The sequence below is a fragment of the Daucus carota genome, chromosome 5 (assembly GCF_001625215.2).
Source record: "Daucus carota subsp. sativus chromosome 5, DH1 v3.0, whole genome shotgun sequence".
NCBI classification, from domain to species: Eukaryota; Viridiplantae; Streptophyta; class Magnoliopsida; order Apiales; family Apiaceae; genus Daucus; species Daucus carota.
In genome coordinates, this window is record NC_030385.2 from 19,393,234 (window position 1) to 19,409,077 (window position 15,844).

Genomic DNA, 15,844 nt, shown 5'->3' on the forward strand with positions numbered 1-15,844 from the left:
TTCAAAATCAATTTCACTCCCTGAAAACAGGATCGCATACAGGTTACAGCATTGAAATCAAAAACTAAAACTATAAAATCTTAATTACAAATTAAACTACATTATCAGCTAAACCTCGATAAGAAGAGTAGCTGATAACTAAATAAACAAATCTAATTTCCAACTGAATTGAATTGCAGAACTCCAGCTGCATCTAGTCGTAATAATATCGCCATGGATACTCTACCTGACCACCTGCCTGAAACTCAACCACTTGCAATCCTTGCCTAGTCTTAAGTGAATCATCTTTGTCCCTAGCTGAAAAGGGTTAGAAGGAATAGCAAGATTGAGCAATAATGCTCAACAAGAATATAATAGGCGAAAGCCACAAGATATACATATTTAAGTGAATCAGAATGTTTGAAATAAAATTAAACTTTTGATTAAACATGATGTTGTAAATCAACAATTCACTATAAAAGAGTGAAATGATATACAATGATAAAGCATTTCTACATCAATATATGAATTTAAAGCTGTAGAGATAAAAATAAATTTCATTATCTTTTGAACATAAGATAGTCTCCTTTGAAACTAATCAATATTTAATTGGGTTTAAATAAGACACCTGGCTATAACAGATGATCAGTCATGCTATAGTCCATAAACCAAGCTTATTCAGCAAGGTCGACAAATATTACGAATTCTGGTAATCCGGGCTGAAGGAGCCACCTTTCATGCTGGGCCGATGTCTGAGCCTCTTACGCAAAACTACCCGATATATTAAATTTAAAAGCTACAGCTTTTAACATGATTCGGAAATTCAAGAATTCAAGTGGCTTTTTTTGTTAAACAAATTTATTTTGTAGCAAATCAAAATAATTACTACTTTCAGTAGTTTGTAAATTTTTTATGAAAATCGAAGTTTAAGTAGAGAGTCAAATGTATTATCAATTCAACTGAAGGTATTCAATTACTAAACATGATTCACAAGAATGATGTCACGATAAAAATGAATCATGTCATAAAAGAGAGGTCAGGGTCAAGAGGAAGATAAAAATCGCTTGCTCTTAACTCCAAGAGGAGGATGGAAATACTTGCCTTAACTCCGATGTCTAGCCACTATTCTAATAGCACTATACCGCACAATCATATCTTTCTAAGTAGCTTCTGACAATACTCTTTCTCCGTTTGTCTTTTCAGATTATTCTTGCTTCAACTTGAAACACCATCGGAATAATTCTGAACCTTCTCGATATACACGTCTTGATCTATTCTACACGATAGTAGGATAATATCTCAGTCGTCAAATTAGAAGAATTAGCTAATTCCAGATATTATAGGAACCGCGGACATCTACACTTCGCATATCCGTATATTGTAAACATGAGTATATACAGACACATAACAATATATACACATTGGATAAGTCGGCACATAACCACATAGTCAATAAAAATCGATTCATATTCCAGTTCACATAGAATATAATACTATTAACCATCAAATATTTATTAATAAATAAACACCCTTAATTTCTAACAAAAAATTCGGCAGCATCTCCTCTGTTTATCGGACTATCCACCTGTTTGCAATACCAACAACCAGCCAATACTTTTGCTAATACATGAATTACTAATATATAAAGATGTCTTGACTTGCAATAAACTCATAAGAAAATCTGCCTTGACTTGCAGTAAACACATAAGAAAATCTTTTAGCAGTATTGCTAATTTGTTATATGCAAAACACATTTAATTAGATATACAAGGTTAACCAAGTCAATCAATGTAATAATCAATTATATGCAATCACTCAAAACAAAGAAAGAAAAGCAGAGCAAATAGTTCAAACAACAATCACTCTATGATTTTTAGTAAATTGAAAATTTATCATTTTAATACAAAATTTTTATGAGACACTCCTAAGCTTTATTCCAACCTACAGTAAAATTTTCAGAAATAAACTCCAAGTTTAAAGTAGTAAAATAGGGCCTGGAACAGGACAAACCTGCCCACAATTTTCAGCGCATACCATACTAAAACGGTCATATCTCCTAGCTCACTAATCGAATCGATTCGATTCTTTCGCGCAAATAAACTAGACTCTGAGGAGCACATAACCACACAAAGATCAAGCATATAATTCAACTCAATTAATCCAGAATTATGCTGCAAAACAGACCAGTGACACCCAAAACTTTCAACTCGAGTATGAATAATTCTAAATCTTTAATCCACTATTTAAACTCTTGAAATACCCGACCAAACACAAGTACATAACTCAAACCGAAGATTTAGTACCCAACTCATCTAATTATAGTACTAATTAAACGTACCAAGTACAATCACCAGACCACAACCAATTCAAATATCAATTAAGCACGTATGTGTGTATCATTATAAGATCGATAGCTTAGATATCAAAATAACTTGAACCACATAAATACACATAATTATATCAAAACAAAGTACCACTTACTCTGCATATATAAACATATACACCACCACTTTCAATTTAACTACTTAACTTTAAATCCAAGCTCGAAATCAATTAAGCCAACTAGTAACACCCATTCTCGATTATACACACAATAACATACATATAGTACCACACACTTTGAATGATAAAACCACCAACACCAATCTTCTTTCAATTACCCAATTAACCATAAATAATCTACATTTTTGAAATCAAATCAGCCCTTAATCGCATCATCGTAATCCAAATTTCATAGATGATTCAACACCAAATTCAATTAAACTATACAAACACATGTATACAACAATTCATACTAAAATCATCCCAACTGATGGATACAATATGGATAAAGGTTATACCGAACAAGAACATGGTCAAGAGGTGGAGAACAAAGCCTGGGTTGCCGGAAACGGAGCATCGGTAGTTGATTGGAAAGTGGTGGTCGCGACTTCAGTCGCAGAACCGAGAATAGCAGCGGTGTTGGTGAGAAAAACGGAGGGCATCGATGTCGACAAACAGCAAATAGGGGAGGCGACTGTTGGTTTGAGGGAGGAAGGAGAAATATGCGAGAGAGAGAGAGAGAGAGAGATTAGAGGAATGAGAGGGCTGAGATTATATCGGTTCGGGGTAAGAGAAAGAGGGGTAGGCCTCGTCGGACATGGGCTGATCAATTAAGTTTGGACATGGGAGCCTTAAATCTCACGGGTGATATGACATTAGATAAGAATGATTGGAGATGGCATATTAGAGTAGTTGAGACTGGGTCTCGTGGCTCACAGAGATTATGAGGGTTGTGGTGTATGTTTTAAGGGAGGGTTCAGCTCAGTCATTACCAGATGCATTCGCGCCAATCAAAAATGTTTGGTAAGTCCCATGTGAAGAAGGCCATGGGCTGAGGTATTATATTCTTATTATAGCACACACTATTTTATTTGTTGTTCACTAAGCCGGGGGTCTTCACGGAAACAGCCTCTCTACTTTAAGGGTAGGGGTAAGGCTGCGTACATGTTACCCTCCTCAGACCCTGCTCTAAGCGAGATATACTGAGTATGTTTGGTTTGGTTTGGTTTTAGAGGGCTGAGATTTTGATTTATGATAAAATGAAGGTCGGCAAAAAGAGGCGGTGCTGTAAAAGGGTACGTGGCTAAGGGGTCATTTGTTAACCCCTGAACGAGCCTAAAATAGCTGAACCATGAACCATTCATGGTTCATATCATTTGTTTGAGTTTTGTAAGTCTCTGGACGATACCTAATATCTGCTGGACGACATGGCCAATAAAATGTATCCCAATGGTTAAGAAAGTACTGCACACCTGTACCAGTTCCTTTTGCAATAAGTTCACGTTGGTTTTTATGTATTTTAAAACTTATCATTTACAATATTTTTATGTAAATATAGTTTATAGTCTTCGTTTGAATACTTGTAAAATATTAGTTATATTATTTATTTATATAGGATTTTACTTCTTCGAAAATTTGAAATTTATCATTTATGATATTTTTTATGTAAATATAGCTTGTAGTCTTTATTTGAATATTAGCAAAATATTTTAGTTATATTATTTCCAGATATTTTATTTTCATAGAAATTTATTCAAATTTTTTACTCATCCAGAAATTTGATTCGGATTTAACAAATGATAAAAAGAATTATTCATCCAGAAATTTTACTCCTTCAGATTTTTTACTCATCCAGAAATTTGATTCAGATTTAACAAATGACCCCTAAGTCTTGTACTTCGACGTGCTTTTAATAATCTGAATAACCAATTGACTCGGACCCGCTTTTAATTATATTATCGAAATATCTCGCTATTATAATATCTTGGAAACATCACCAAAATATTTTTATAAATCCCGAAATATTATAAAACTAATAAAATAAAAGTTTCGGGATTTATGAAGCATTACTGAAATTTATACGTAACTTAGAAGTTAATTGTGTTCAAGAAATATTTAAACATGAAACTTCTACAAAAATAATATTTTTAATATTTTTAAAACTCCTAAAAATATTCATTACCATTTTCAAGTAATTAAAAGAATTTTACAAGTCATTTTTGTATTTTAAGAAATTCATTTTCCTATAATCCATTTTAAAGAAAATCATAAACATTTATAAAACAACACAACAGTTTGTAACAGATATACACACAAGCATAAATAACATCCAGATACTAAAGTTAAATCATAGAACAAGTAATTCATATATTTAACATGGTATTCAATTCAAAACAGACAACAAAATTTCGATACCCTAATGAGCCGGAAAAATAATTTAAACAAACTTTTTTTTTTAAAATTATCAAACTGGAATAAAATATAGAATTTTATTCCTCATTTTTCTCGAATAATCATGAATAAAAATAATAAAATAATATCTAAAATCCGAGTCGTCACACCGGGCCAAGCCCAATGTCATTAAATATTAATTCAATCCACTAAAGAATTAATATTTGCACTACCTTTCCTAATTCCGTAAATTAATTCTTTAATTCGGCTTCCATATTATTTGCTTATAAATTCCCCATGTTTAAGATATCGCATGTCCATTAATTAAATTAATTTCTGACAATTAATTTAATCAATATTTTTTATCCTTGATCATCCACTCAACCTTATAATTATGCAAGAACAAATCTGCCTGCAGGACTAAAGCATAACTATCTTTATGAGCTTTCAAGAGTACATCATCACCCGAATATATTTTTCGGACATGGTTTCCTTTTATAGTCAATATCCCACTCTGTATATAATGTCATTGCCCAATACATAAATTCGTAATTTAAAATAAATTACTTAACGTATGAATCAAGGCATGTGCATTAAATACAAGTGTCAATCACTAATTAAGAACTGTTAGGTCCTGGAACGATTGTAGAAAGGGGGGTTGAATACAATCGTCACAAAATAATCGCGGCGGAATAACCTGATTGAATATAAATATGTTAATCAGATTTTAATTAATTAATATAACAACGTGAAAGTCGTTATATAATTAATATGGTTCGTTTTAATGTCCACTAGTTCGTAGAATAAATTTGACAAAAAGTATTCTAACTTAGCGGAACAAAACAACCAAATGATCAAAGCACAGTAAACTGTGAATTTAACGAATAGCAATTTTAGCACAACTTGAAAGTTTTACAATACTTTCAACACTTGAAAATGAATGAGGGGGAAGCCATATTTATAGGCAAAACCCTTGAACTAGTAAGACAATGGTGGCAAAGACAATCCGTAGCTTGCTAAGACAATTTGGCACTTTGTCTTGTTGTTTTAGGCCTTGTAAGACAATAAAATAGATTATCTACAACTAGAAAGACAATCAAATCCATGGGCAAGACAATCTAGGGGTCGGTAAGACAATCTAGAAGTGCGGTAAGACAATCTGGGAGATTGTCTTGCTGCACTTCAATCGACAAGACAATCACAAAGATTGTCTTGCAAGCTACAAGGCAAGACAATTGCTACAGGCAGTAAGACAATCCAAAAGATTGTCTTGCCGTGTGGTAGAGGAGGGAAAGTGCGGTAAGACAATCATTTGGATTGTTTTACCTTGCTTAAATCAACAAGACAATTAATTAGATTGTCTTTCCTTGTTGATTTCAACAAGACAAAGCCTTGGATTGTCTTTCCTTGTGGTTTAACACTTAGACAATCAGCTAGATTGTCTTTCCTTGTTGTTTTTCAAGTAGACAATCAAATAGATTGTCTTTCCTTGTGTTTTTCAAGTAGACAATCCAATTTCCCTTTAATTAATTAACCAATTAATATTCACTTAATTATTTTAAATGCATAAATTTATAAATTAAATTAATTCGAGATAGAATTAATTTAATAAATAAATTACACATCCAATATAATTATTTTGAGAAGTGAAATAAATAATTAGATAATCAATTATCCTTTTTCTTCTTCAGCAGAGTCTTCAGTCTTCTTTGAACAATTAAGATCTTCGACTTGATTGAACGACCACCTTTTTTTGACTTAGAATATTTAATCTGATGAGCTGATACACAAATGTACTGTCTGGTTCATCTGTAACTAGCTGAATCAAATATTCCTTGTCAATTAAACAATTAGGCGGTGGCTTGTTCGTCGATTCTTCGTCTTCTTTAAGTTCTTCTTCATTTGTTGACACAATATGGAATCTTCTGAATAAATAAAGTATTTAAACTTTATACCTTCTGATCTTCTGGACGTGCTACAAAAGATTATTTGTACACTGAGGCTTGATCATATTAATGAACTTCTTATAGTGGTTTGCAGCAGCATCCTGAATTCTTCTGACATAAAATCTTCAATAAATCATTTGACGTTCTTTGTACGGATTCCGGATAAGAGTACTTGCTATTTATTTGCTTTCTTATCAGAGTTGAGTTAATACTTTTAAATACAAATAGGTTAAACATGTGCTTTTCAAGAACCTAAGCAATAATAACATCATAGAATCTTAGTTCTTTATTGTCAGAATAGAATAAACAATTATTCTACTATTTTGATCCCGTTCAATATACACAAAGTATATAAGTATTATTCAATAGTCAAGATAAACTATTTCTAAAAAATACTTCAATCGTTCTAGTGGTTTGTCTAACACCACTTCGACTGTGAACCTTTATTATATTATATAAGGAATTCGACAATCTAACTTTCTGCTATACCATTTGATACTAGATTGTCTACAATATATAATATACAGACAATGTGAAAACATGCATTCAAGATTCTCAAATAATTGTTATATACTTCAAACGAATATTTCAGTATAAACCCTAACAGGGTTTACAAACATCCCAAATCTCCATTGCTGCAATAGGTGGACTTGATAATCATGTAATCTCCATTGGCCGAGATTAGATGTACTCTGACGGATTGTCAGCTTTCCTCTTAACCCCCCGTTCCAGATTGTTGTGCTTATGTGATTAGCTTGGTCATAGAGCACAGAATCATCGACTGGGCCACAATGATCATTCGCCATATCTACAAATAAAATTAGATCATTTTATTATTCTCAACGTCAACAAACCAAACTCCAAATTAAATTCCAAATCAAACTAAAATATCCAACTTTATTAAAATCTACACTATCTAACTCAAAATCCAAATAAAATCCAACAAAAAAATTCAACTTCACCAAATTCTACAATATTAAACTCCAATTTAAAATGAAATTCCAACTTTTCCAAAATCTACAATATCATACTCAAAATCCAACCAAAAATCCAACAAAAAAAATTCAACTTCACCAAATTCTACAATATAAAACTCCAAATCAAAATCCAACTTTTCCAAAATCACCACTATCATACTCAAAATCCAACAAAAAATCCAACAAAAAAATTCAACTTCGCCAAATTCTACAATATTAAACTCCAAATCAAAATCAAATTCCAACTTTTCCAAAATCTACACTATCATACTCAAAATCCAACCAAAAATCCAACAAAAAAAATTCAACTTCACCAAATTCTACAATATTAAACTCCAAATCAAACTAAAAATCCAACTTTTCCAAAATCTACACTATCAAACCCAAAATCAAACTCATAATTAAACTAAAAAATTCAACTTCACCAATTTCTACATACTTCGACCGAAAAACCCAACAGCGAACATTAATGTATATAAACATTCATAAAACAAAATCAAATCTTACATACAAGAAAACATAAACCTATACATACACAAATACGCACATATACATACAAATCGGACATATACATACCTCAGAATCGGTAGAAACTGCCTTGAATCGGTAGAATTAGCTTTGAATCACCTTGAATCGCCATAGAATCGTGGTTTTCGGATGTGGTTAGGGTTTTCAGATGTGATTTTCGTTAATTTTTTTTACTATCCACAATACGCGATACAATGAAACGAAACCCGGTTCCGCTAAAAAAAACCGGCTCCGCTATATGATATAGCGTAAAACCAGAAGTAAAAACGGGGATGGTTTGGCTCACTAGTCTTACGCTATATGATATAGCGTATACGCTGTTTTAAATCGCGTAGCTTGTTTTAATCCCAGCCGTCCATTGCTAAATGGACGGTTATAAATAAGTTGGATATATTTTAATAGTTATCCACCTTTGGTTGTGGAACAAGCCCATATACATACATACATACATATATATATATATATATATATATATATATATATATATATATATATATATATATATATATATATATATAGAGAGAGAGAGAGAGACTAGTAATCAAATACAAACAATCTCTTAAATACAAAATAAAAACCAGTCCAATTTATTGATATTCTCTTTAGCATTTCCTGATGTGTTACAGAAATTAGTGAAAACTTCCAGAAATTGCTCAAAATCTCTAGATATGTTCCAAAAACTGCTTAGAATCTCCAGATCTATTTTCGTTGCCGATTCAGCGCTGGTGGTGACGGTGGTGGAGATAATGGAGGTGAAGGTGGGGAAGGAGGTGGTGTACATGGACGGAGTTTTTGACTTTGTTCGGCAGTTTTGGCAAAGATACAAATTAGAATTTGCAGTAAAGCTGGGCAGATCATAACGCAAGTGAGGATGATCGAGGTGAGGCCGGAGGTGGAGGTGGAGGCGGAGGTGAAGGGGCTGTGGAGTTGGGTCGGATTTTATGGTGATATAAATAATGGAGGTGGACATGGAGGTGGTGGTTATGGAAGGGGCGGGCGGCATGGAGGTGGAGATAGTGATGACGGAGGCGGCGGCGGAGGTTTAGTTGGTGAATATGGAGTTGGAGATGGGGTTTTAATAGAAATTAGTGATATTTATTTTAGGATTTAGTGATATTTCAGCATGGTTTTTAGTTTGTAGAATAAAGGGGGTTTGTAGCTAGTAGAATAAGACTCTATAGGCTAGTGATCAAATACAAACTAAAAACCTCTTGTTTTACACTATCTACTAACTTCATCTTCATCTCTTTCAACAACCCCACTTTCATCTCTTTCCTCCTTAAAACCCACCATCATACTTTATCTGACCACCCATCCTGATCCCAACCACCACACTACTACCGCTACAATCAGACCCGTTCATGAACAAATTTGCTGCAGAATTTGGGATTTCCTGTTATATATTTTAGTGAATTCCTCTTTGCAAATTAGTGATTTCTACTGTATAAATTAGTGATTATAACTTCAGAAATTGGTGAAACAGCGAGTACTGAACGGAACCTAGCGGTGACAGTGACAACGGGATGGGGCTATGGTTTCAAGCGACGGAGGTGAGGCTGGAGGTGACGGAGGTGGAGGTGGAGGGGGCGTTGGAGGTGGATTTGCCGGTGATAGAAATAATGAAGGTGGACATGGAGGTGGTAATTATGGAGGGGGCGAGCGGCATGGAGGTGGAGGTGGAGGTGGTGATGATGAAAGTGACGACGAAGCGGAGCTGAAGGAGGTGAAGGTGGAGGTGGAGGCAGTGAAGGTGGTGGGGTTGGTGAAGATGAGGTTGTTAGAAAAAGGTGGAGGTGGTGGTGGTGATAACGGAGGTGACGGCGGAAGCGGGCTGAAGGAGGTGGAGGCAGAGGCGGAGGTGGAGATGCGGTTGTTAGAGAAATTAGTGGTATTTGCTTTAGGATTTAGTGATATTTCAGCTTGATTTTCAGTTTGTAGAATAAGTTGGTTTGTAGCAGAGTATGACTATATAGGGTGAGGATCAAATTAGAACCAGTTTTAAAGTTAGAAATTAGAACTCATATAAAGTCATTATATTCCGATTAAACTAATGGCCAAGATCAAATAATGCATTTAAAATTGGCTATGTACTTTTGTCTTTTATATATGATTGTAGGTAATTATGCATGCATTAACTTCAATAATTATATGTGCCAAAATTTAAATTTACCTTCTATAATTAAATGGCTGATGTATTCATATTATATTTTCAATATACCGTAGTAGTATCGGTATAATTATTAAATAATATAAGTTTGATATTTGATGTACTATAGTAGTACTTTTATTTATTTTTTAAAAAAATATGTGTTGCAATAGTATTGATATAATTATTAAATAATATAAGGATGATATTTGACATACTATAGCAGTATTTTCTATTTTTTTAGAAAAATATTGCATTATAACACCATCTTTTATATTAGTATTTGATGTACTATAGCAGTACTTTTATATTTATTTTTTTTTAAAAAAATATGTATTGCAATAGTATCGGTATAATTATTAAATAATATAAGTATGATATTTGACGTACTATAGTAGTATTTCTATTTTTTTTAGAAAAATATTGCATCATAACACCATCTTTTAAATTAGTACAAGTGTTGCAACAGTATCACGTAAATTTGTTATACATTTGCACGTATATCATTAAATCACGCAAATTTGTTATGTATTTTCATGTATGAAAACAAAATATTTGATATATTTAATTTTGTTATACTGATTTATATACATAAAATTTAATTGAGATTTGTATTAATCATGGAAAGTAATAAATGTGATTATTAACTCTCATTTATTAAATATGCATACATATAAATGTCACATTAATATATAACATGTGATTAATACCAGTGATAATCTTAACCACACATCCTATTTAAATCTAATGGTAATTTATAGGGTCCAAGTTCTAAGTATAATGTGGTTTTATCTCGAACCTGACGCAGACTATATATAAAATTAAATGATTATATAATTTATTTTTAAATTTAAGTTAGTAGTGAAAATTGTAATGATCAAATGAAAGTGATTAAAAGTTTTGAATATATTTTTAAAATAAAAAATGACTTGTAATTAAAAGGCATCATATTAGTAAAAAAACCTGAAGTAAAAAAAGCACACTAAAAAAATCAAATTTAAATATAGTAAATAAATATAACCGTTATTAAAATTAACGTTATAAATAGGGAATTGATAAATAAGCTCCAAAGTTTACTATTTGAGCTCCAATTCTACTTTTTCCTTTATCCAAATCGCATTATCACCTATAATATGGATGAAACATGTATAAAAAATATGGGTAAATGTGGTATAAAATTTACAATTGGAGCTTAAATAGTAAAATATGGAGCTTATTTATCAATTCCCTGTAAATATTAACGTTATAAATATGACCGTTGCCAGGGCCGTCTCCAGGATTTCGGAGGCCCTAGTTTTTTTTAACCAAAATCTAAAATTTGATGAACTAAAATCACATGAAAAATTTGCAATAGTAAAAATAATTTTTAACTAAGAAACAAAGCATAAATATCAAAGAATCAAAAATATACTACAAAGAATAAAAAAAATATGTAGTATCTAGTATAGTAAATTAAATTTGAATTAAAAATATCAAAGTATAAAAGAATTGAAGAGATCAATGTATATTACCTTTGCTGCTCTTGTTGGTTCTATATTTGCTGAATCGAGCGTATTAGGTTTTTTACCTTTTTGGAGTGATTTAAAATATTGAAAAACATTATAATTTATTGGGTTTTTATCTCTCTTTATTCTATTACATGGGCCTAAAGTTAAAGTACTGTCCATATTCCTAAACTGGTGTATACGAAGAAGAATAGATATTATTTTAATGAATTTATTGGATATAATTAATAACTAATAATTATAAATATTAATACTACATGTATGTATATATATTGGAGGCCCCTTTATTGATGGAGGCCCTAGGCAAATAACTGAAGAGACTCCCCCGAAGCCGGCTCGGACCGTTGCCAATTGATAGGAAAATAAACAAGATGAAAAGTATCTGTATCAAGTGTGTTGTCTGTTAAAGTAATATTTAAATTAGAAAAGTGAGTAAGTGGGACGAGCCCACCACCCCGGATCGGACACTTTTCTTTCATTACATGCAATGCACAAAACCACTCTAACACCTGCCCAGTTCAATTTTGCCAGGACCAATGTATCAGACGGGATCGCACTGGAGGTGCTCTAATCGCCTGTTAGTCATATTTGCTGACGTGTTGAAGATTTTAGATAACGATATACAAAACTACGTAACGTTATAAATATGACCATTGCCAATTGATAGGAAAATAAACAAGATGAAAAGTATCCATATCAAGTATGTTGTCTGTTAAAGTAATACTTAAATAAGAAAAGTAAGTTGCACGAGCCCACCACCCCGGGACCGGAACCGGACACTTTTCTTTCATTCCATGCAATGTACAAAACCACTATATCACCAGCAGGCCCGGCCCAGAGGGAGAGCATCCAGGTCACCCGCCCTGGGCCCAAAAATTTTGGGGGCCCAAAAATTTTAAAACCCTTATAGTACTGTTAGTATACATAGTCCGGTCCAGTTTACACAGTGCAAAAAAAAAAAAAATTGCGGCCACGTCTCAGGACTCTCCTCTGCTTAATACTCTGTTTTTAGTTTTGTCTTTTACTACTTTATACGAGTTCCACTACTGTATCTGCATGCTCCAGGCCTCCAAACCCTTCATTGATCGTGGCTTCCAAGTTCCAACTAAGGTATAAAATATACTTTTTTTTTCAAACTTTGCACATATATTAATATTATATTATATATAATATGTTTCATATCACTGATTCACTACAATCTATTATTTTATACACAAAAATTAATACATATAATTAGGGTTCTTAGAATCGATGCTTCCATGTTTTTGTAAAAATTTTGTTTCTTAATTTGTTTTTTGTCTCTTCCTAACTTCATTAATAATTTTTCTATTTTTCTATATTTGTAACAGGTTCAATAATTGAAGTCTGAAGAATTGGAATTTTGGATATTGCAAGTTTCAGATACTTTCTTACTTCCTTTAAAGGTGCTATTATTCTTATCTCAAGTAGTTGCAATTTATTATTGTAGAATAATATGTTGAACAAAAAACACCCATCTGGAAGTGAAAAAAGAAAAAAAAAGAAAATGAGCTGATGATTTGATAAAGTCACAGAGAGGAGCTATTGAGAATTTTGTTATTAAGAGAACAGACACTTCAGGAAAAGAACAAGCAAACATAAATTTGGAGGGTTCGGCAGCGGGTAATGATGAAAATTTGGTGGATTTAGGTCTAGAAAAAGAGGATGTTAACATCTTGAGCGAGAATGAAAAGGAACCTGATTTGTCTAACAATGAAAATACAGTAGGAGAAGAGTCAATTCCTCGTTTAAAGGATATATATGATCCTAGAAATTGGGATAGTTTAAACAACAAGGAAAGGGATATTGTAGTTGAAAAAGGACCCATAAGAGAATTAAATCTTGTATTTCCACTGGATAATGTTTCTAGACATTTCTCTTATGCTTATTATTCCAGGAAGTTAATGAAGAGGTTGTTGACAGAAAATGGTTGATTTACTGTAAACCAGTGGATAAATTGTACTGCTTTTGTTGTAAGTTGCTCAGTGCTCATCATATGAAAAGTTCTTTGGCAAATGAAGGATTAAGAGATTGGAAACATTTAAGTGAGAAACTTAAACAACATGAAAATAGTGTTGAGCATATGTCTAATATGAATAAGTGGAGTGAACTAAAAATGAGATTGGCTACAAATCAAACCATTGACAAAGATCTTCAACAAGAAATATCAAAGGAAAAAGAACGGTGGAAACAAGTGTTAATCAGAATAGTTTCCGTTGTGAAATGTCTGGCTAAAAATAACTTGGCTTTTAGAGGATCGAATGAGAAGCTTTTTCAGGAAAGTAATGGTAATTTTTTGGGATTGGTTGAGATGATTTCAGAATTTGATTTGGTCATGCAAGATCATGTTAGACGCATTCAAAATCATGAGATACATCATCATTATCTTGGTCATAAAATACAGAATGAGTTGATTTCTCTTTTGGCTAGTAGTGTTAAAACTTATATTCTGTCTATCATTAAAGAGGCTAAATATTTCTCCATTATTCTTGATTGTACACCTGATGTGAGTCATCAAGAACAAATGACTTTAATTGTACGATGTGTGAGCATGTCAAGTAAAAAGATAAAAATAGAAGAGTTCTTCTTAGAGTTCTTAAAGGTGGATGACACATCCGGATCAGGCTTATTTGACGAATTGTTAAATGCTTTAAAGTCTTTTGATCTTAATATTAATGATTTAAGAGGTCAGGGTTATGACAATGGTTCCAATATGAAAGGAAAACATCAGGGTGTTCAGAAACGAATTCTTGACATAAATCCAAGAGCCTTATATATGCCATGTGCTTGTCATAGTCTCAATCTTACTCTCTGTGATGCTGCTAATTCTTGTGTTAGAGCTATTTCATTTTTTGGAGTTGTGCAACGTGTATATACATTGTTTTCAAGTTCTCCTAAAAGATGGAAGGTTTTACTTGATAATGTTCCAAGCTTGACTGTGAAATCTTTATGCAATACTCGTTGGGAAAGTCGTATAAAGAGTGTAAAAGCTATTAGATTTCAAGCTCCTCAAATCAGGTTGGCTCTATTAGAATTAAGGGACAACTCTAATGATCCCAAGTCCGTTAGTGAAGCAGAGAGTTTGATTGGTTTACTTGAAAATTTTGAATTCTTACTTGGCATGGTTATTTGGTATGACATTTTGTTTTCCATTAACATGGTGAGTAAGAAATTGCAATCTAAATCTATGTGCCTTGGTGCTACAATGAAACAATTGGAAAGTGTGATGTTATTTTTCGACAAGTATAGAGAAGAAGGGTTTGTTTCTAGCATGAATGTCGCTAAAGATCTTGCAGTTGAAATGGATGTTGAGCCTTGTTTTCCTATAAAACGCCGTGTATTAAGAAAAAAGAAATTTGATGAAAATGATCACAATGAAGAATTAAAATCAGCTGAAGAGTCTTTTAGAATTGATTTTTTCTTGCGATTGGTTGATGTTGCAGTTACTTCTTTAAACAGTCGCTCTGAGCAGTTAAAGATATTTGAAGGCGTTTTTGGATTTCTGTTTGATTCACCAACCTTAAAGTCTTTAGATCATGATGAATTGAAGAAGCACTGCAGTAATTTGGTATCTACTTTCTCCCATAATGGCTTGTCGGATTTTGAATTGGGGGCTCTTGTACAAGAATTAGAAACGTTGCAAGTTTATGTGCCTGATGATTTAATGTCTCCAATTGAGATTCTTGAGTTTGTCAAATCCCTGGACTGTTTTCCGAATGTTGCAATTGCTTATCGAATCTTACTATCAATACCTATGAGTGTAGCATCAGCTGAAAGAAGTTTTTCCAAGCTAAAGTTGTAGAAAAATTATTTGCGATCATTAATGTCACAAGAAAGATTGAATGGCCTTGCAATTTTGTGCATTGAAAAAGATATTCTAGAGAATATTGATGTCGATATGGTCATTTCAGATTTCGCATCCAGGAACGCTCGTCGGAGTTGTTTTACTTAATTTGTAAGTATTTAAATTCTTAATAATACCTGGTAGTTATTTGGTTTTTCTTATTGATGTTGAATAAAATTTTTGTTTTA

At 32.5% G+C, this 15,844-nt stretch overlaps 1 protein-coding gene and 1 long non-coding RNA gene across 2 annotated transcripts; one reads left to right on the plus strand and one right to left on the minus strand.

Moving 5' to 3' along the window:
- Nucleotides 1-37: 37 nt before the first annotated feature.
- Nucleotides 38-3,040, minus strand: LOC135152958 (uncharacterized). The gene is made up of 2 exons (XR_010292325.1): nucleotides 2,820-3,040; nucleotides 38-1,255 (listed from the first exon to the last, which is right to left on the minus strand). It is a non-coding gene; the product is annotated as an uncharacterized LOC135152958 (long non-coding RNA).
- Nucleotides 3,041-9,674: 6,634 nt separating this feature from the next.
- Nucleotides 9,675-15,614, plus strand: LOC108192582 (uncharacterized). The gene is made up of 3 exons (XM_017373407.2): nucleotides 9,675-10,031; nucleotides 13,348-13,620; nucleotides 13,710-15,614. The coding sequence occupies exons 1-3, from the start codon at nucleotides 9,675-9,677 to the stop codon at nucleotides 15,612-15,614; spliced, it is 2,535 nt and encodes an 844-aa protein (XP_017228896.2).
- Nucleotides 15,615-15,844: the final 230 nt, after the last annotated feature.